At 46.0% G+C, this 20,586-nt stretch overlaps 1 protein-coding gene across 11 annotated transcripts in view; it reads left to right on the forward strand.

The window, feature by feature from the left end:
• The window catches only part of myo9aa (myosin IXAa), a 107,948-nt gene that overhangs the window by 78,379 nt on the left and 8,983 nt on the right, over positions 1–20,586 (forward strand). For 6 of the 11 annotated variants that reach the window (XM_068332966.1, XM_068332208.1, XM_068334543.1 and 3 more), the window contains 13 exons: positions 591–786; positions 1,954–2,073; positions 2,872–2,919; positions 3,485–3,551; positions 7,927–8,067; positions 8,535–8,574; positions 8,667–8,789; positions 9,541–9,621; positions 9,837–9,947; positions 15,506–15,628; positions 16,874–17,023; positions 17,991–18,304; positions 18,724–20,424. In XM_068332966.1, the coding sequence (XP_068189067.1) occupies positions 591–786; positions 1,954–2,073; positions 2,872–2,919; positions 3,485–3,551; positions 7,927–8,067; positions 8,535–8,574; positions 8,667–8,789; positions 9,541–9,621; positions 9,837–9,947; positions 15,506–15,628; positions 16,874–17,023; positions 17,991–18,304; positions 18,724–20,424 (3,215 nt within the window). The remainder of the gene's footprint in view (positions 1–590; positions 787–1,953; positions 2,074–2,871; positions 2,920–3,484; positions 3,552–7,926; positions 8,068–8,534; positions 8,575–8,666; positions 8,790–9,540; positions 9,622–9,836; positions 9,948–15,505; positions 15,629–16,873; positions 17,024–17,990; positions 18,305–18,723; positions 20,425–20,586) is intronic. The other 5 variants (XM_068335352.1, XM_068339986.1, XM_068339333.1 and 2 more) reach the window with 3 other exon arrangements.

Raw genomic sequence — 20,586 nt, forward strand, 5'->3', positions numbered from 1 at the left:
CAGGTTTTCTCACAAAAAATCATAAAGTACAACCCAGATCCCAGGCAGACCTTCTTTTTGACTGCTTCCGATTAGTGGTTACCACAGTGGATTATGCCATCAGCATTGTCGATTGTTCAAAGGTTTTATGCATGATTTCCACCCTGACGTAACCCTTCCCAATTATCCAGTTTTGTTACAGCACCGGGAGTACAGCAGCTAATGGACCTCAGTGTTTAGGTTAATAGTGTCAGCAGATAAATTTGATTTGAATTATAAAAGAGTGCAAAATGTCATTTATATAGTAGGTTTGAAAAACTATTGTAAATCATTGTAAATGTAAATTGCTGCTACCTATGTTTGCTTGGCTACTCTTGCAGAAGAGATTGTGCACCTCAGTAACACTCCTGGTTAAAAAAAAAAAGTGTTCAGTATTCTACTTTATGTGTTTATTATCATCACGATTGACGTAGTAGAGTAAATCAGTCAGTGCTTTTTTTGGAATTAGCTTTTTGGGTTTTATTTATGTTTGATTTGGTTGGGCTTCATTTGAGTGGATGTAAATGAACAAAAGAACTTTAACCCACTGATTTCCACTGATCCAAACACAGGATTTTAGGGAGAAGAACACTGACCACATGCGCCCGGATATCGTAGCTTTACTGAAGAGCAGCAAGAATGCTTTTATCTGCGGGCTGATGGGCATCGACCCGACGGCCACTTTCCGCTGGGCGGTTCTCCGAGCCTACTTCAGGGCCGTAGTTGCTTTCAGGGAGGCTGGGAAAAGACACACACAGAAGAGCAGTGGTGAGTTCTCATCATAATGGAAGCCCCATTAATATGTGCATTAAAGAAGAGACATAGATTATTGTTCTAATGGAGGAGACAAAGGAAACTGATCTCTGAACTCAGGAAGTCTTATGTAATATGTCATATGATTATAGTCCTTTGATTATCTCAAGACACCAACTGATGTTTGTTTTATGCTGACATTATTAATTCATGTTATTGCGCAGCTGCTAGATGTTCAGTAATATCTTAAAACAGAAACAGCATAGAATCGACGAGAAATCTATTCTCATAGAAACTATTAACAGACTAGCAAAGTACTACAAGTGCAGAAAAATAATGATTATTTTAACATTTCTTTCCTTTCTGATGACGCTCATGTGCCATGCAGTTACAATCTCGTTTTCGACCTTTATAGTTGACTCCATCTTCACCACATTTTGTGTATCACTAGTGTGTGTTCTGTACAGTAGTTTGTGTGCATAGTGCCGGTAGTGCTGTCATGTATTCACTGTAGCTCTCACTCAGCTTTGGCTTTCATGAATGCCGTCTCCTTCTTTAGACTTTAAACATGCAGTAGACATTGCTTCTACTTTTGGTCCTGCCGTCTTATAAATCAGACTTGTGCTCTGCACTGGATTGACGCTTCCAGCCCATTTGGTTCTACCTGCCCATGTATGGAAACAGGGTTTAAGTTGTTAGGTATCTATGAGAACTTCTTTCTTCATCAAGACACCAGGGTTCTTCCAAATAAAAGTTAGTTCTGACTTTTAGATAACTTTTTTACATGCCAACTCTTTGGTTTAATTTTATGTTCCTATTATGGGTAAAAATGATAAGATAAATGACTTTTAAATCCCTCCATCTTGTCTAAGAGGACAAAGACTTTAGAATAGGGTTCCTGAAACACTTCTAGAAGAAATAATCTTTGGGGTTTGAACACCTACACACAGAACTACAATGACAAACATCCTACTGCTGCCACCAACTACAGTTTGAAATGTCAATCATACTCTCTTCAGTAGTCTTGCACAGGTATCTCCCCGGTAGACGACTGCATTTCCTGATCTCTTCTTCTTCGCTGTCTAATCTGTCGTTTCTTTCTCTCTGCCCCCCCTTCTCTTTCATTCTATCTATTTTCTCCCTTCCCCCTTTCTTTTTTTTCTTCTGTTTTGCTTCTCCAAGGGCATGATGATGCTGCTTCCTGTGCAGTTTTCAAAAGTGTGGATAGTTTTAGCTTTCTGCAGCACCCTGTGCATCAGAGAAGCTTAGAGATTCTGCAGAGATGCAAGGAGGAGAAGTACAGTAAGGCTTCCAATACAACAGTTAACAACTATTCCTACTTTCATGTTAATCCGTAATAGGGAAACTGTGGGGACAAGGCTGACCAGCATCACCGTCCTAAATGCTCTATATCCCCCAAATGAAGCAGGAATTATCAAAACGACAGGAATATCTGACTGCACCTGAGTTGAAGTCACTAGTTTTTATTTCCTGCTTTGTGGTTTGATTCAGAGGTTTTTCATCCTCTATTTTTAGACTAGATGCTTGTTGGTCTGTGCTCCCGTCTCCCTCTTCCTCCTGTTTTATGCACTTGCATGCATTTGTTCTTCGTCTTGTCTTGCACGTCGTTCACTAAGCATGTCTCAGTCACTCTGTCTCTAACATTGTGTTAGTATAATACTAGCAGAGGAACAAATGGTTCCATCATCTAACTTTGTTTAGGGGAAACAACACTTAGGTTTCTATCACTCACTTCTTTTTAACATTATTATTCATCAAGCCTGTCTGTTGGGCAGTGGGTGTATTTGCTTGTCCACACATAATAACTCAAACCACTTAGACTGGTGGTGGTGATTGAAACGGGGTGTATGACACATATGTGTACATTATCACCAGTAGATAATGGGTGGATTGACACATGGTGCTGGACATCACAGCTGACCTCTGCCATACACACACACACACACACACACACACACACACACACACACACACACACACACACACACACACACACACACACACACATACATTTTCCTTTGCAAAAGTTTCATGACACTCTTTTGTGTTTGTGTCTTTTTGTTTTGTGCTACTCTGCAGCTCCGGATGAGAGTCAAAATGTTGTACAAAGTGATGAAACTGAAAATGGTATACTGTTCAGTCAGCTTAGCTCTTGTAGAGTAGGCTAACACACTCTAGATCTGTCTAATTTGTCACCACTGGCACCCATTGCAGGTTCAGAGGAAAATGCTGCACCCTAGTAACATAAATCAGCCTCTATTGATCCAATTCTAGTCAGGGGTTTGCTCTACTTAACTCTTTAGTTTGAGCTACCTGACATAATTCTTGGCGAACTTGATAGATAATTGTTGATTGAAAATGTGTTTTAAAGTAACAAAGCAAACCTGCAGTTCAGACTTAACTAAATAACCCTTCAGAATCATCTTCCCTAATTCGACACTAACAAGAAAAGGTCACATTAACCTCACAGATCTTTGTTTCAACATTAAATCATCAGCAATAGATAACATCTGTCTATTTTAATTAATCATTAAAATTAAAAGGCACATAACATTCACCGCAATAACACTGGAGTGTCAGAAGTGGGTGTTCTTTACTTCTTGGGCAATGTTGGTTTCTGTTCATTTCTGTTGTGTGTGGATGTGTGTGTTGTTTCCTATCATGTGATACTAACTTGTGTATTGGTGATCAGGTGGGACAAGAAAGAGTCCTCGAACACCACTGTCAGACCTTCAGGGGAGCAACGAGAGTTCACCAAGGTAAGAGTTTTTATTTTTTTATTCTTTGTCACGTGTGTCTTCATAAAGCTTCCCATCACTTGTCATGTCAAGAGGAGAATTTCTTGAAAAAACTGCATTGTGTTTGCACCAACATATTATTTCATGGTGGCGCAGTTGGTAGTGATGTCGCCTCACAGCAAGAAGGTTCCAGGAGTTTGTATGTTCTCCCCGTGTCTGCATGGGTTCTCTCTGGGTTCTCCAGCTTCCTCCCCCCTTCAAAAACATGCAGCTTAGATGAATTGATAACTCCATTGTCCAGTAGCTATGAGTGTGTATGTGAGTGGTTGTTTGTCATTCATGTGGCCCCACAATGCACTGGCAACACGTCCAGGGTGTACCCTGCCTCTCGCCTGTGGTAAACTGGATTAAGTTCCAGCAAAAACCGTGATGCACCAAGCAGAAAAGCGACTGAAGACAAGACGATTAAGTTTGTCTCGTCTACAAGAAAATGTATGATATAGTTTCACTATATTTGGTGGAGCAGAACCAGGCAGAATTAACGTTCTGTGGACTCTCTGTTGAATTGTTCACTTTTAACTCCAGTTAGTTTGTTTGTCATTGAGTTGAACATGAAATGAGGGTCTTAGTCTTCATTCCCAGGCCTTCACTGCATCCTTTAACATTATTTTTTTTCTTGAACACGCACAAAGACATGAAGCGCTTTGTATCTCAAAGTTTCTGTCATACTTTAAATTCTAAATATTTGTCATTGATTTTCACCTCTGGCCAGTTTTATATATAATCCAACAAACCATAAGCTCACAAGTGGCAATTCCTCACTGGCCTTTATATTCTATGAAGTGTTGACACCTCTGTCTTTAGACCCTTGCTTCAAGAAAAGAATCCATAGTCATAGAGCAAAGATACCCTTCCAGGGGCAACAGGTACTCAAGGGAAAAGCAACATTTCTGTCTTGTCACTGTGAAGATAATAGTTTTACATTAAAATTTCAGTGAAGAAAGGCTTGATTTAAAGGACAGTTGACTGTTTTTAAATGTGGGTTAAGAAGGAAAGCCTCTATTCTGAGAATGTAGTGCATGAAGGGGGACATGAGGTTTAATGAGGTCAGCATAGAGGTTAGCACATTCATGCCTTAGTGAGTCATCAAAAGCACTTTAAAGTCTAAACTGGTATGAAAAAAGATACCAATTAAATGAAGCTAAATTTGGCGCATGGTGATAAGGTTTTCTGTTTTTAAGTTAACAGTCTCGCTGTAGCTTTGTGAACCCTTTGAAGACTTTTATTGCCAGCTTGCAGTAGACCAGACAACAGCACCACACTCAGACCCTGGTGCACCACCTCCTCTAATTAGCTGTGGACCATGAGATTAGCAACCCACCACCATGACTGGTAGCACCGAGCAGCTCACACAAGACGGCTCTTGTAACACAGCAGCTCAGGCGCTGGCTTTCAAAACCCCCCAACTTAATGTGATTTGCAACCTCTGCCCTCCCTCCCTGTCTGTCTCTGTCTATCACTCACACACTCATCTTCTGGATGCCGGGAGAGCATTAAACCCGTGCAGCTGCTTCCTCTGTGATGTAAAGTCAGAGCTATGCATTTGAGAGGAGTGCCCGGGGAATGATAAATAATCAGTCCCTGTGGGGGTCTTATCGGCAGGACGGAGCCGTGGACACTGGAGTGCTTTATGGGGCTTCATGGCGCTATGTGTTCCTACAACAGGCATATTGTATTATCACATTTTACCTGATAGATGATCAACAAGGGAGACTATAAACCCTGAAATGTATACAAATACAAAGACTTTTATTTTAAATTCCTGAAGCTCTGGGGACCTTTGTAATATTGCAAAGTAATGCAATATTTATTTATGGTAGTAGAATTATAGGTACAGGAAGTTGTCCTCTGGGACCATGTACCTGACTATAATGAGGGCTGTGGAGCAGTATACTGGCTGTGAGGGGGGAAGCATCCCACAGGTTTTCTCATGGCCTTTAATAGAGACAATAACCAATAAAAAAGGGCCAACAACAGCTCTCGTTTTGACACCTTGTTTCTATCTTTAGATAGAGTCTGTAATGCATTTAAAAGCAGAAACAGATTTCTGGCCAAATATGTCTAGGCATACAATAAAATTAACATCATTGGACTTTATTAAAATTGAGCTAAATGCTCAAAATGAAAATGTTAATATACTCTTATTAAAAGACTCTTATTAGCTGATGTGGGCCTGAAGGCAGAAGTTTGTCCAGCTCATGATATTCGTACGTGGATTCTGTGACTGGATAATCAGGAAAGTTTATCAGAAGCGTCATATAGGAAATGTCTTGAAAACAAATGTTCGGAGCTGAAGGCTATGGATGCATGCCGTCTGGTCAGGGGATGGAGCAGCTCTGAGGACATCTAATGCTAAAGCTTCCGATGCCATCAAGAAACTGAAACGCTAGATTCAAAACCACTTCTGTGACAACAGAGAGACCAGATGCATGTGGTTGGGTATCCAGGCCCTAAAGTTCAACAGAATCACTCCATGTCAGGCATGACCTTACCCATCATCAACCCAGCCAGCGCTGCAGGACCAGACGAAATACCAGGGCGTGTGCTGATCAGCTGGCAGATGCTCTCGGTGACATATTCCATGTCTCCCTGGGCAGGGCAGTCATTCCATCAGGCAACACCCCCATCATGCTCTGGCATGATGGGGGTGTTTGTAGTGTTTCCGTTAGTGTTTCTGTAGCACTGACTCTAGTTGTGATGAAATGTTTCCAGTTGTTAGTCATGAGACACATCAAACTGTCTTCTCCCCACTGGGCCCTCTTCTGTTTGAGAATCGTTCAAATTTCTTGAAATACAATGTGATTGCCTTCATTCAGAATCCTACTCGGCCCATTAACGCGTACATAATAGCAACAGAACATCCAGCACCATCATGCTGATCAGAGGCGTCCCTCAAGGATGTGTACTCAGCCCCCTGTTGTTTACACTGCTCATGCATTCACCATGAAGCTGACTGTAGTCACGTGATGGTGGGCCTCATTAACATTAATGAACCGTCATACAACAAGGAGGTGGTGCAACTGGTGGCATTATAAAAGGACAGTAGTCTATATATGCATTTAGAAATACCTTAAGAGATAGCAGTGGATGTCCCGCCCTCCACAGTCTGTTTCTCTCCTGCCATTGGACAGAAGGTGTGGCAGCAGCAGGAGCTGCGTCATTTTTCTGTGATACCTTCTTTCCACAACCAATCAGAGTCTTGAACACTGTGTTGTCATCCAGAACATGTATGACCCTACACTGACACTATAGGGGAGTATTCATTATCTATTTATTTATGCATCCTTATATTTATCTTTTTTTGTATTTTGTCTTAACTGCATCTCTAATCTTCACTCTGTTTTATGCATCATATTTCTTTTCTTACTTGGCGCAGATGATCATGACTCTATTCCCTGTTTGTTGTGTAAATAGTGAATGAGAATAATAAATCAGACTTGAAACTTGAGGTATAATATTCCTCATATTTTATCTGTTTAGCGTGCAAGGATGTAAGGGCTGAAGAGCATGTCACGTTTCAGTTATTTGTTCACAACTATATATTGTGAACTGTAGCTTAAAAGCAAAAATACTAAGTGTGTTTCATCCTGTGGAGACTGTGCACATCCATACAAGATTTCATGACATTCCGTCAGGAGCTGTCCTTGTCGTCACTAAAAGCATCAGGACCTGGCGCTCTCTGAAATGAAGATGATTGTGTGGTTGTATCTGAACTCCGTGAGAACAGGCAGACCTGCGGTGTACTGCTTGCCTCAGTTCCTACACTTTTCTCCTCTGCTAAAACAAATCGGAGTGGTTGATGGTTTTCACCATAGGCTGACCTCCATGTTTTTGTTTGTGTTCTGGGCAGGTGGTTAGGTTTCACCTTGAGGGAGGAGGTTTAGGGTTCTGTAAACTGTCTCAGAGTTTGTGATGATTCCAAGATTAATTCCACACCCTCCCAGGGGAAAGTGTGAAAACGGCTGCCCCTGCTGGTGACGCTCCATAGGAACGATATCCCCATTTAGATTACAGTAGTTTTATGTTAAACTAATAAAACACCAGAACACTTTTTAATGTAAACAAAATCAATTCCATGAAATTATTAAAAATATGTTTTAATAAATGAGAAAAAGTAGGTATTAAAATAATTTGATTTGAAATTGTTTTCTGCTTAAAGGTGTTAACTTACTTTACTGTAGATCACTTACAGTTTCAACTTAAATCAACTTAAATAACATCGATATGCAGCTGGTTTGTTGTGTTGCTGTGATGTGAAACTCCAATACTAAGGAAACATGATATGTAAAGTTTGGGTTTTCATAAATGAATGACAATGTGGGTATTTTAATTGCAGGGGGTCTCCAGGCCTCAGCAGGAATGGACGTGTTGGTCGACAGAATCGCTTGTTTTCTGGTGGCTCCACCACAGAAGAAGACGGCATTTTTGTCAACTCTGCTAGCAGCAAGCTCCTGGAGAGAGCCCACGACATCCTGATGTCAGTAGCAAGCAGAATCACAGCAAAACCCTGCAGTCTGTTCAGATGTTACACATATTAGTGTTCTTCTCTTTATGAGTGATTTTCTTTCTGGTCATTGGATAAGATTTTTGTTTTAATTTAACTGTCGATTGCTATTATGGTCAGCGGCATTTCCTACTGACAGAGAGACATCCCTGAAAGACAGTACCAGACAGGTCACGTTGGAGTAAAACAATATCTTCCTCACTAACATATCCTTCAGCGATCAATACAATCCTACCAGCTCAGTGAGATCTGATTGGTACCCTAACCTCCCTCTGGAGGGGAAAATAGGATTTTACCCAACAGACAAATAGTCATTCCACTGAGACAGCCATAAAACATTCATTTCTACTGGACAGACGATAGATTGTCACCTTTTGATTTAAAGCATCAGGGATTTAGTTGTTCACGTTAAATCGTGCTAACTTCTCTGTTCTCAACAGGAGGAATAAAAACTACAAATCCAAGCCTTCTCTTCCAAAGGTACACTATAGTTAATTATCCAGACAGACAGACTCTAATGCACTGGTTTATTATCAGCATTTCCAACTGACTGAAGCTCCTCCTGTTTGCAGCATTTACTGAACGTGAAGTCACTGAAGTACCTGAGCAACCTGACACTTCCTGACCGCATCACCAAGTCGCTGCTTCACCTCCACAAGAAGAAGAAACCACCCAGTATCAGCGCTCAGTTCCAGGTCAGATGCCCACACCCAACATCCACACAGAGGCAGTGGATTTTCCATGTGACCGTTTTCACCATAAAAATAATATGATTATCCCGAGCTGGACTGTGGAATCTCCCTCCAGCTGTGAATATGACAAAAACAAGGCGTGTCGATTACAACTGGCTGTGGGTGGAAACATCCATTTCTTGCTCCGTCTGCCTGCTGTCTTCACTGTGCACTCATTTATCCCCACATTGGTTCTCAATGTTTGTGAAGTCTATTGCGCCGCTCTCATTACACACCCAAAAGTCTTTAAAAGTTTGACATAATGTCTGGAGATTTCAGACAAAAACTGAATAATCACCACATTTGGAAAAAAAAAAGAAACTAATTTAATTTGTTGAGAAAGCAGAAAGTTTGATCTTTCCTCACTTCTGTTCGGTTTCTGAGAGAAGACAGGAGTCTGAGACGTGAGATTAATGAGACAGGCCCCTCTGTGTGTGGACAACTTCAGTTCCCACATCCTCCTGCATTGATGGCTTTAATGTCGCATGAAGGGGGAGGAGCCTGAATTGCTCCTGACACTAAATCATCCCCAAACACACGCTGACACACTTGTGGAGACACAATACAGCCATACATAATGCTACACACACCATTTCTTCTTTTTTTTTCATTCCTGCGAACCTATTACTGTATTCATAGCCAGGGACTTTAACCACGGAGCAGCACAAACACTGTGTGCTCGTTTTGTGTTTGACGCGTTCCTCTTCTTTCTCAGGCCTCTCTCAATAAGCTCATGGAGACTCTGGGTCAGTCTGAGCCTTATTTTGTCAAGTGCATCCGTTCCAATGCTGAAAAGGTAAAGCCCCATCCTTTCTGATTCCCTTTCTCATTTCAAAGCGTTTATCATTTTGACATTTCTTGAGGTGGTAACCGTGTCCTGTTCGTCTCTCTGTAACTTCCGACACCTGTTAATTCTCCTCCTCCTCTCTTCTTGATTATCTTCTTTCCCCCCTCTGCTGCTCTCTCTCTCTCTCTCTCTCTCTCTCTCGCTCCCTCCCTCCATCCCTCCAGTTGCCCTTGAGGTTTAATGATAACCTGGTCCTGAGGCAGCTGCGTTACACCGGGATGCTGGAGACCGTGCGCATCCGGCAATCGGGCTACAACATCAAGTACAGCTTCAAGGTAAAGCACAAGAAATAGTCTTTGACGGATTTTAGTGACATAAGAAAAAAGTTCTTTTCCTACTACTGAAATCTTTATACCTCACTTCCAGGATGGAGTTAGAAAGTGAAAAGAAAGTTGATGATTATTATTATACACGACAAGAATGTTTGCCATATTTAAAATATCACCTTGTGTGTGAATATTTCTGCCAAGTGGCATCGGCTATATCCTCAAATGGGGTAATAGTGGAAACAAAAACTCCCTTTGCTCCTTTATTAACTCATCAAACTTCATCTCTAGTTTAAAGAGCTTCCTCTTGAAATGACAGAACATTTACGGAGTTCAAACGGACGGCCTCATGGACCGTGTGTAGAGTGAAACACCAGGAATCACGTCCTCCAGCCGTAACCGGATCACGTTAATGTGTTCCTGCTGGGCAGACGTGTGCGGGCCGGGAGAATGATTCTCTGCTCGCATCCAGAAACTTTAAACGACACTCAGCTTTCCATTAGTTAAGGTGAAAGTGATCGCCGATGTTGCTTGAGCAGCGTTTGATGATGTGTGGCGTCAGGAGGGACTGATGTTGGACGTGCGATGGCAGCCATCTTAACCGCAGTGGTGAGGGTCAGAATGACGTCATTGCTGTGACTAATAAAGCCGATTGTGTTTTATGCTGGTTGGAAACCAGTCTTTGGACAGAAACGTTTGGGAGCGGCTCTCTCCCGCTCCAGTTTGGTCTCACTTTAGTTTCCATTTTGTGGTTTTAGCATTCGTCCGTTCCAGTTGTGTCATGTCAGGGTTTCTGCCAAAGATTGAGTCACTGTGTGTAAATCACCAAATCAGAGATTATTTTCCCATGAAGCCGCAGTGTTTCTGGTGTAGCTGTGCACATTGTTTACTGTGCTTTATGCTAAAACACCTGCTGCCTGTCAAATAGACTAACAAATTATAAATTCAGTCACGAGAGAAACTGGAAACATAAAGTACCATCGTTGTTCAGTTTTTCATTATCCCACAAGACTGAAAACATGCATTAAAAGCACCAGGGTTATGGTCATCCTTTTTAGAACATGGATTTGATCACATCCATCCATCCATCCATTCTCTTCCGCTTATCCGGGGTCGGGTCGCGGGGGCAGCAGCTTAAGCAGGGAAGCCCAGACTTCCCTCTCCCTAGCCACTTCATCCAGCTCCTCCGGGAGAATCCCAAGGCGTTCCCAGGCCAGCCGGGAGACATAGTCTCTCCAGCGTGTCCTGGGTCGTCCCCGGGGCCTCCTCCCGGTAGGACGTGCCCGGAACACCTCACCAGGGAGGCGTCCAGGAGGCATCCTAACCAGATGCCCGAGCCACCTCATCTGGCTCCTCTCGATGCGGAGGAGCAGCGGCTCGACTCTGAGTCCCTCCCGGATGGCCGAACTCCTCACCCTATCTCTAAGGGAGAGTCCGGACACCCTACGGAGGAAACTCATTTCGGCCGCTTGTATCCGGGATCTCGTTCTTTCGGTCACGACCCATAGCTCGTGACCATAGGTGAGGGTAGGAACGTAGATCGACCGGTAAATCGAGAGCTTTGCCTTTCGGCTCAGCTCCTTCTTCACCACGACAGACCGATACAGAGTCCGCATCACTGCAGACGCTGCACCGATCCGCCTGTCGATCTCCCGTTCCATTGTACCCTCACTCGTGAACGAGACCCCAAGATACTTGAACTCCTCCACTTGGGGCAGGATCTCATCCCCAACCTGGAGAGGGCACTCCACCCTTTTCCGACTGAGGACCATGGTCTCAGATTTGGAGGTGCTGATTCTCATCCCAACCGCTTCACACTCGGCTGCGAACCGTTCCAGTGAGAGTTGGAGATCACGGCTTGATGAAGCCAACAGCACCACGTCGTCTGCAAAAAGCAGAGACGCGATACTGAGGCCACCAAACCGAACACCCTCAACGCCTTGGCTGCGCCTAGAAATTCTGTCCATAAAAGTTATGAACAGAATCGGTGACAAAGGGCAGCCTTGGCGGAGTCCAACCCTCACTGGAAACGAATCCGACTTACTGCCGGCAACGCGGACCAAACTCTGACATTGGTCGTACAGGGACCGAACAGCCCTTATCAAGGGGTCCGGTACCCCATACTCCCGAAGCACCCCCCACAGAACCCCCCGAGGAACACGGTCGAACGCCTTCTCCAAGTCCACAAAACACATGTAGACTGGTTGGGCGAACTCCCATGCCCCCTCAAGGACCCTGCGGAGGGTGTAGAGCTGGTCCACTGTTCCACGGCCAGGACGAAAACCACACTGCTCCTCCTGAATCCGAGATTCGACTTCCCGACGGACCCTCCTCTCCAGAACCCCTGAATAGACCTTACCAGGGAGGCTGAGGAGTGTGATGCCCCTGTAGTTGGAGCACACCCTCCTGTCCCCCTTCTTAAAAAGGGGGACCACCACCCCAGTCTGCCAATCCAGAGGCACTGTCCCCGAAGTCCACGCGATGTTGCAGAGGCGTGTCAACCAGGACAGCCCCACAACATCCAGAGCCTTTAGGAACTCCGGGCGGATCTCATCCACCCCCGGGGCCCTGCCGCCGAGGAGCTTTTTAACTACCTCGGCGACCTCAACCCCAGAGATAGGAGAGCCCGCCTCAGAGAACCCAGACTCTGCTTCCTCATGGGAAGGCGTGTCTGCGGGATTGAGGAGGTCTTCGAAGTATTCTCCCCACCGAGTCACAACGTCCCGAGTTGAGGTCAGCAGCTCCCCATCCCCACTATATACAGTGTGGATGCTGCACTGCTTCCCCCTCCCGAGACGCCTGATGGTGGACCAGAATCTCTTCGAAGCCGTCTTGAAGTCGTCCTCCAAGGCCTCACCGAACTCCTCCCACGCCCGGGTTTTTGCCTCAGCAACCACCAAAGCCGCATTCCGCTTGGCCTGCCGGTACCTATCAGCTGCTTCAGGAGTCCCACAGGCCAAAAAGGCCCGATAGGACTCCTTCTTCAGCTTGACGGCATCCCTTACCGCTGATGTCCACCAACGGGTTCTGGGGTTGCCGCCACGACAGGCACCGACCACCTTACGGCCGCAGCTGCGGTCGGCCGCCTCGACAATGGAGGCGCGGAACATGGTCCACTCAGACTCAATGTCCCCCGCCTCCCCCGGAACGTGAGTGAAGTTCTGCCGGAGGTGGGAGTTGAAACTCCTTCTGACAGGGGATTCCGCCAGGCGTTCCCAGCAGACCCTCACAATACGTTTGGGTCTGCCAGGTCGGACCGGCATCTTCCCCCACCATCGGAGCCAACACACCACCAGGTGGTGATCGGTTGACAGCTCCGCCCCTCTCTTCACCCGAGTGTCCAAGACATGCGGCCGCAAGTCCGATGACACGACCACAAAGTCGATCATCGAACTGCGGCCTAGGGTGTCCTGGTGCCAAGTGCACATATGGACACCCTTATGTCTGAACATGGTGTTCGTTATGGACAGTCCGTGACAAGCACAGAAGTCCAACAACTGAACACCGCTCGGGTTCTGATCGGGGGGGCCGTTCCTCCCAATCACACCCTTCCAGGTCTCACTGTCATTGCCCACGTGAGCATTGAAGTCCCCCAGCAGAACGATGGAGTCCCCAGTGGGAGCGCTCTCCAGCACCCCCTCCAAGGACTCCAAAAAGGGTGGATACTCTGAACTGCTGTTTGGTGCATACGCACAAACAACAGTCAGGACCCGGCCCCCCACCCGAAGGCGGAGGGAGGCTACCCTCTCGTCCACCGGGGTGAACCCCAACGTATAGGCACCAAGCCGGGGGGCTATAAGTATACCCACACCTGCTCGGCGTCTCTCACCATGGGCAACTCCAGAGTGGAAGAGAGTCCAACCCCTCTGGAGAGGACTGGTACCAGAGCCCAAACTGTGTGTGGAGGTGAGCCCGACTATATCTAGTCGGAACTTCTCCACCTCACACACCAGCTCAGGCTCCTTCCCTGCCAGAGAGGTGACATTCCACGTCCCAAGAGCCAGCTTCTGTAGCCGGGGATCGGATCGCCAAGGTCCCTGCCTTCGGCCACCGCCCAGCTCACAATGCACCCGACCCCTATGGCCCCTCCCACAGGTGGTGAGCCCATGGGAAGAGGGACCCACGTTGTCCTTTCGGGCTGCGCCCGACCGGGCCCCATGGGTGCAGGCCCGGCCACCAGGCGCTCGCCTTCGAGCCCCACCTCCAGGCCTGGCTCCAGAGGGGGGCCCCGGTGACCCGCATCCGGGCAAGGGAAAACGTGTGTCAGTGTTTTTTGTCATCATATGGGGTCTTTGAGCAGTACTTTGTCTGGTCCCTCACCTAGGACCTGTTTGCCATGGGTGACCCTACCAGGGGCAGAAAGCCCCAGACAACTTAGCTCCTAGGATCATTGGGACACACAAACCCCTCCACCACGATAAGGTGACCACTCAAGGAAGGGAAGGATTTGATCACAAATTTTTTTTAAATGTACTAAAACGTTACAAGGGACTTCTTCACGACTTGGTCTATTACTTATAAAGTGCCTGACAGACTGGTGGTAGATGAGAGGGACATGTGTCCAACAGATGAGCCACTGGGTTTTGATTGGATCCATAAATTCTTTTTCTTTAACACTGAGGGAACCCCATGGGCAGCCATGGTGATGGTGAGTGTTTTGATGATCAGTCTTTTTTGCTTTAGGACAAACACTTCAAGTTTCATCAGATCTGTCCACCGGTTTTTGTGAAACAGAGAGAATGTCGAAAAGATGTTGTACATCCACACAGATACTGAAGGTGTTCTTCCCTTCATGTGTCAGCACTCAGGATTCATACACTCGTCTGTCTGATAAAGACGAACCAAACAGCAAAAAGATGCAGGTGAAAACGTGACCTCCTCTGTGAACTACGAAATGAATCTTTACTGTATGTTTAGTCATGAGTTATTTAGTTGGAACGCTACCTGACTGTTGAACCCATTAGACTCGGACTCTGCTGATGAGTTCATGGTTTTAGCATCTGACATTGTCATTTACCAGAAATGTGTTTAAACATATTTAGTACTGCGGTCAGCATTAATGAGAAATATCTTTGGCATGCTATCACTTTGGGAGACTAAGCTGATTTCTGACCCTTCAGAACAGAGCCTCTCCATTGTCCTCTGCTCTTCGAAACACTCCCCATGTTCCTAATTGTATAAACACAGCATCTGTTTCCCTGTCCACCCCCTACAGCCCAGGGTGCGGAGCGTATTGAATTCAGACAATGGGCTTCAGTTCGAAGAGTGGGAGTTCAGCATATTTAAACCATGATGTTTGAACCCCTGCAAATATGTCCAGCATGGACTTTTACCTGAAACCACATGTGTCTTGATAGCGGGATTCAACTCCAGAGATGCTACAGGAAGGACATCAAGACCACAGTGTTGGCAACAAAAATAAGTGTTTGAGAAACTAAGATTACATTCGACATTTAGCTCCGTGCCTGACAGCGTTGAACACGTACCTGTACATACAGTCAACGTGAGCCCTGAATGCAAGGCCTTGATTCTCATCATCGTCTCTCATTTCCTTGTTCTCTCTGAAGGATTTCGTGCATCACTTCTGCGTTCTGCTGCCAGAGGGCACCAGCGCCACCAGGGAGGGCATTCAGCAGTGTTTGACCCAGCTGGACCTGCAGCCAGACGGGTGCCAAGTGGGAAAGACGATGGTATGCACCATCTCAGCTCCTCTTCATCAGGTTTTCTGATGGCACACAGTAGGGCTGAGTGATGACCTCAACTCAAAACTACAGTTCATTCAGGCTTAAACCCAGATTACGATTGTTAAACAATTATTTTATCATATCATCTTCATTGAAGCCACAGAACAGATGCCACTTCCTTTTAGGCATTAAAACTTGGACTGGGTATTGCAGCAAGCACTTGTATCGCAATATAACATGATATTCAGAGCTTCAGTGATTGTTTCTTTGCACACAACTTGGTTTCGAATGACGAACTTTCGTCAGATGGGGCAGAAGCATGTGATGAATGTTGGATGGATAATTGAATTTGCTTTTCTTTCTTTCTCTGAATCTGTGGAAACCACTGCGGTAACAACATGTTTAGGGCTCTAGTGTCCAGTTTCACATCATGGATACGACAGAATGCTGTCGTTCTCTCTTCTTCTCCAGCCTCTCCTTCATCCTCTTCTTTCATAGCTTATCAAAAACCAATTTAATGAGTTATAGATGGGATTTTTAATTCCCCCATTAATTTTTTCATAATTTTTTTAAAAATGTTTGTTTAGGTTTTATAGATGGACCCAAGAGTTCCACTGACCACCGCATGGATTGATAATTAATTGTGTATAAGCTGTTAATGTGAACGTCAGCCCGATCCAGCTGGGAAATAAAAGTATGAAAAATGCTTCTAATCTTTCCTGGGGATCAATGAATGACATTGTCACCACACATCAGCCAAACACCGATTTAGTTGTTTTTTCTGTTGTCATCGTTTGCTGACATTTGTACACAAAAGTTATTTAGCGTCATCTGTTTTAAATATATATATATATTAGTCCAACATTTCAAAATGCATTTACTCAAAGTAATGCTGTAGACTAAATTACTCAGACACTGATAGTTTATCAAACTGGTGACTTGCATGAACCATAAATAGAGTCGGTGATGTGGGGAAAGGATCGTGTCGAGGCGGACCTCATATTGTCCCTCTGAAGTGAAAGATGTCATGAAGACAGCGGCCCGTATTTGGGAAAATGAGGTGTGATGGAGAGCTCTATAACTTCAGGATGCTGTCTATATAATTACAGGATCATACCTGACATTCTTGTGATTGTGTATCCGGCCAGGGATTTGTGTGTGTGTGTGTGTGTGTGCCTCCCTGTGTGCTGTCAGCCCGTTCTGCATGAAGCATTAAGCCTGTTGTGACTCCCTGGCGGTCCCTCCCCTCAGGTGTTTTTACGGGAGGCCGAGCGCCAGCGGCTCCAGGCCTTACTCCACAGGGAGGTTCTCAGACGTATCGTCACGCTGCAGCGCCGCTTCAGAGCCCAGCTGGAGAGGAGGCAGTTTGTCAGGATGAGAGCAGCGGCCGTCCGCATCCAGGTACGGTACAGAGCTTTACATCAGCGCCGCTCCCATCCATCCCTGTCCTTCTGTGGGATTTTAAGGATTTTTGTTATGGAAAATAATCCTGAGAGTTTTTAATAGTTAAGCTTAATTTAATGGTTATTATTGCATAATTTAATGTTTGCATGATTATATTACAGTAGTTTACTGAGGGAACTTTGAGCACATTTTAGCTAAAAACTAACCAATCAGTTATTTAGTTCATATTTGAGGTTGTATTCCTACATGTGGTTTGGTTCATTAGGTCCAACTTCAGGGGAAATAAGTATTAAATGTGAAATTGAAAAGACTAACATTAAACTTATTTATTGTACAGCTTGGTTGATTGACAGGAGGGGGTTCAATCTCTAAATGTCGTTTGGTGTCACAAAAACCTCACTTAAAAGAAGTATTGTAAACATGATAAGTATTTTTAGGATGCAGAACTAACACCTGTATTGAATATTGGCAAGTTGACTTTAATGACAGACTGACAGAGGACACAGAGAGGATACACAGCGGCTTCGACACCAGTTGAATGTACCGATTGATAACTCAGTGATTAGCATAAAAATAAAGATCAATTGCTTCTTGAACAGATGTCATGATCAACAGATCTTTAGCAGTTTAGCTAAATATTACATCTGCTATCATGACGTCTTGTGATTGGATGGTTTACTTCGGCTGCTATAGGAAACTGCTTGCAGGTTTGATATAAAGTCAATCCAAAACCACCTTTACCTGGTATTTGGTCCAGAATTTGTTTCAACAGCAACAAATATTTGTAAGCACCTAACTAAGTTTGGAAACTAGAAAAATACAAATGTGGGTCCAGTCTTTGAAAATATATATCACCCTTCAAATAAAGAGGATTCCTCTTCAAAAGGAAACATTATCAGTAAACATATGAACACACTGTGAATGTAAAGAAATGAAATAATTCATCATCATCATGTCCTAACAGAAATGGTGGCATTTGTACCGACCGGTCGAGGAAGAGGAGGTAGAAGATTACGATCCTTCTGCCCTGGAGGCGGCAGCTCTGTGCCTGCAGACCTGCTGGCGAGGTTTCAGGGAGCGACAGAGGTTCAGGCTGTGGAGGGAGGCTGCTCTGGTCCTGCAGAGGACGTGGAGGTTGTGGCTGTCCCGGCGCTGCACCGCAGCTACCGTCATCCAGACGGCCTGGCGCTGTCATCAAGCTAGAGACACCTACCTGCGTCTGCATGCTGCCGTGGTGCAGCTACAGGTGCTGAGCAGAGGCTACCTCGTCAGGCAGAAGTAAGTAAATGACCTGAGCAGCAGCAGAAGAATGGTTTCTCTAATACCGCAAAATTGTCCAGTTTCATGAAAAGAAACCATTTTATAAGGAGTCTGAAAATAATTTCAAAGGTATGTGTGGTGATATTTTTTTTTCAAACTTGAGACAAAGCAGATTAATCTTTGCACACAGCTGATTCAGTGTATTTAGCCGTGCAGCGTGCTTATTAAGAACATGTCATTACGTAAGCAATCCAACCCAAAGCAGATCTGCAGTCAGCTGAGCTTCTGAGAGCAAGACCAGAATTTAGTGCACGCTTGAAGTTCTCAGTGTGAATCTGTGAAGAATGACCGTAGCTGTTTAAAACGTGTCTTAGTTCAAAAAGAGGAAAGTAGTTTGACATCTATTTGAGTTGTAACTACGCCTTCTTGATTGTCAGCGTTAAAAAACAGAGAGAACAGAGACTGAGGGAGAAGGAACATCAGGAGAAGCTGCTGCATAATGGAAAGGTGAACCTAGTGTCCACCGACGAGGAGGACCCGTCTGAGAGAATCATGGGGCTGGACCTCAGCACGTGGGAGGATGACTCCTACGGGCAGCGAGATAGGAGCCTCCAGATCCTCAGCAGCCTCGAAAGCTCAGTCAAGGAGGAAGAAGGGGACAGGATCCAGGAGAGACCCTCTGCAGCCCCAAACGAATATCCGACCTCAGGCCCACCCTCCGCTGTGGTGGTGCGAGAAAGGAGAGCTGTGGATGAGTTGTGTCAGAAAACCACTCGGGCTAAGAGAGAGAGCCGGCGAATGCGAGAGCTGGAGCAGGCCAAGTTCAGCCTGGAGCTCCTCAAGGTGCGGACGACCAGCGGCGGAGCCTCGTCTCCGTCGGAGGAGCGCCGCTGGTCCTTTGAGCTGGTGCATCCGTCCACACCACCTCTACTTTCACCACAGGGCACACCTGACAGCCAGAGCTCCAAAGGCAGCTTCGAGCTCCTCACCATGGACGAGGAGCCCCCCAAAGCCACCGAGGAGATGACCGACAGTGAGGAACCGTCCTCCCCTCTTCCACCTGAGTCTGTTGTTTCCACAAGCCCAAAACCAGTTGAACCACACAGAACAGGGGGTTCTGATGCTGTTGTCCAGGATCAGACCAAGATGGATGTAGCACCCCCCTCTGCCCCCACAGATCAGAATACCCTTCCTACATTTTATGCTCCTACCAGTGAGGGCAACGCTTTGATGTCTTATCATCCTGCTGAAGAACCTGGATTAAATACGGAAGCCCCCGTCTCTACAGCCACCACCGCCTTCAAGACCAACAGAGACAGGCGAGAGTCGACGCGTCGCCCGGTGGTGGTGGTCATCAGCATGCAGAAAGAAACGCCACTGACAGAGGAGCTGAGCGATCTCGTCCGTCCCCCCGTAGAGAGTCGAGATTCGTCAGCCCAGACAGGAGAGTCGACACCTTCGCCACAAAAGCCAGAGCAGACTCCTGTGCCTCAAAGCGCCCCGCCCCTCGCCACCTCTGTCCCTCTGGCTAACCAGGCTGTCATAGAGAGGCTGGTGCGTCTGAACGAGGAGAAGGAGGAGAGGAGGAGGAATCAGCAGCAGCAGAATGAGAAGGAGATGATGGAGCAGATCAGACAGCAGAAGGAAGTTCTGGAGCGCCAGCGCCTCTTCCTCGCTCAGTACGACAGAGATTTGTTCGAGAAGCAGAGGGGAGAAGCTCTGCAGAGGATACAGCAGAGTCGACAGGGTGGACGAGACGCCGGGGGCGCGGCCACCGCCGGCAAGCCCCCCAGGCCCAGTTCCCTTTTGATGGAGTGGACAGGAGAGTCAACATCTCGCACGAGGACGCAGTCGGACTCCACCGCCCCCCCGGTGCGCTCTCCCCCGCCAGCAGACGTCCAGGGTCGCCCCCCTTTCCCCCAGCTTCCTCCCCCACCTGCCTCCTCTCCCAGACAGAGACGCAAAGCCGCAGCTGAAGGCTGGGCGCCCAAAGTTAGACTGGAGTCCAAAGACGGAGGAGGAACCCGACTGAGGATGACCAAGAAGAAGCTCCCCCTCAACCAAATCACCGCCGGCAACGTGACGGACAAGCCAGGCAACATCTTCTTCTCCCCAAAGGACAAGGTCACGTTTGCAAAGTGAGTGATTCATGCATTTGTACGTTCTTGCATTATGTATGTCTTTATTTGCACTTAGCTGTCGTGTTTAACACATAAACAAGCACAGTTACGGTACCACAGATAATCTGAAAAATGAATTAACATAGAAAAAGTTGAGATTTTTGTTTTGAATTCTTTGTG

Source organism: Antennarius striatus, chromosome 1 (genome assembly GCF_040054535.1).
Source record: "Antennarius striatus isolate MH-2024 chromosome 1, ASM4005453v1, whole genome shotgun sequence".
In the NCBI taxonomy this organism is placed as follows: Eukaryota; Metazoa; Chordata; class Actinopteri; order Lophiiformes; family Antennariidae; genus Antennarius; species Antennarius striatus.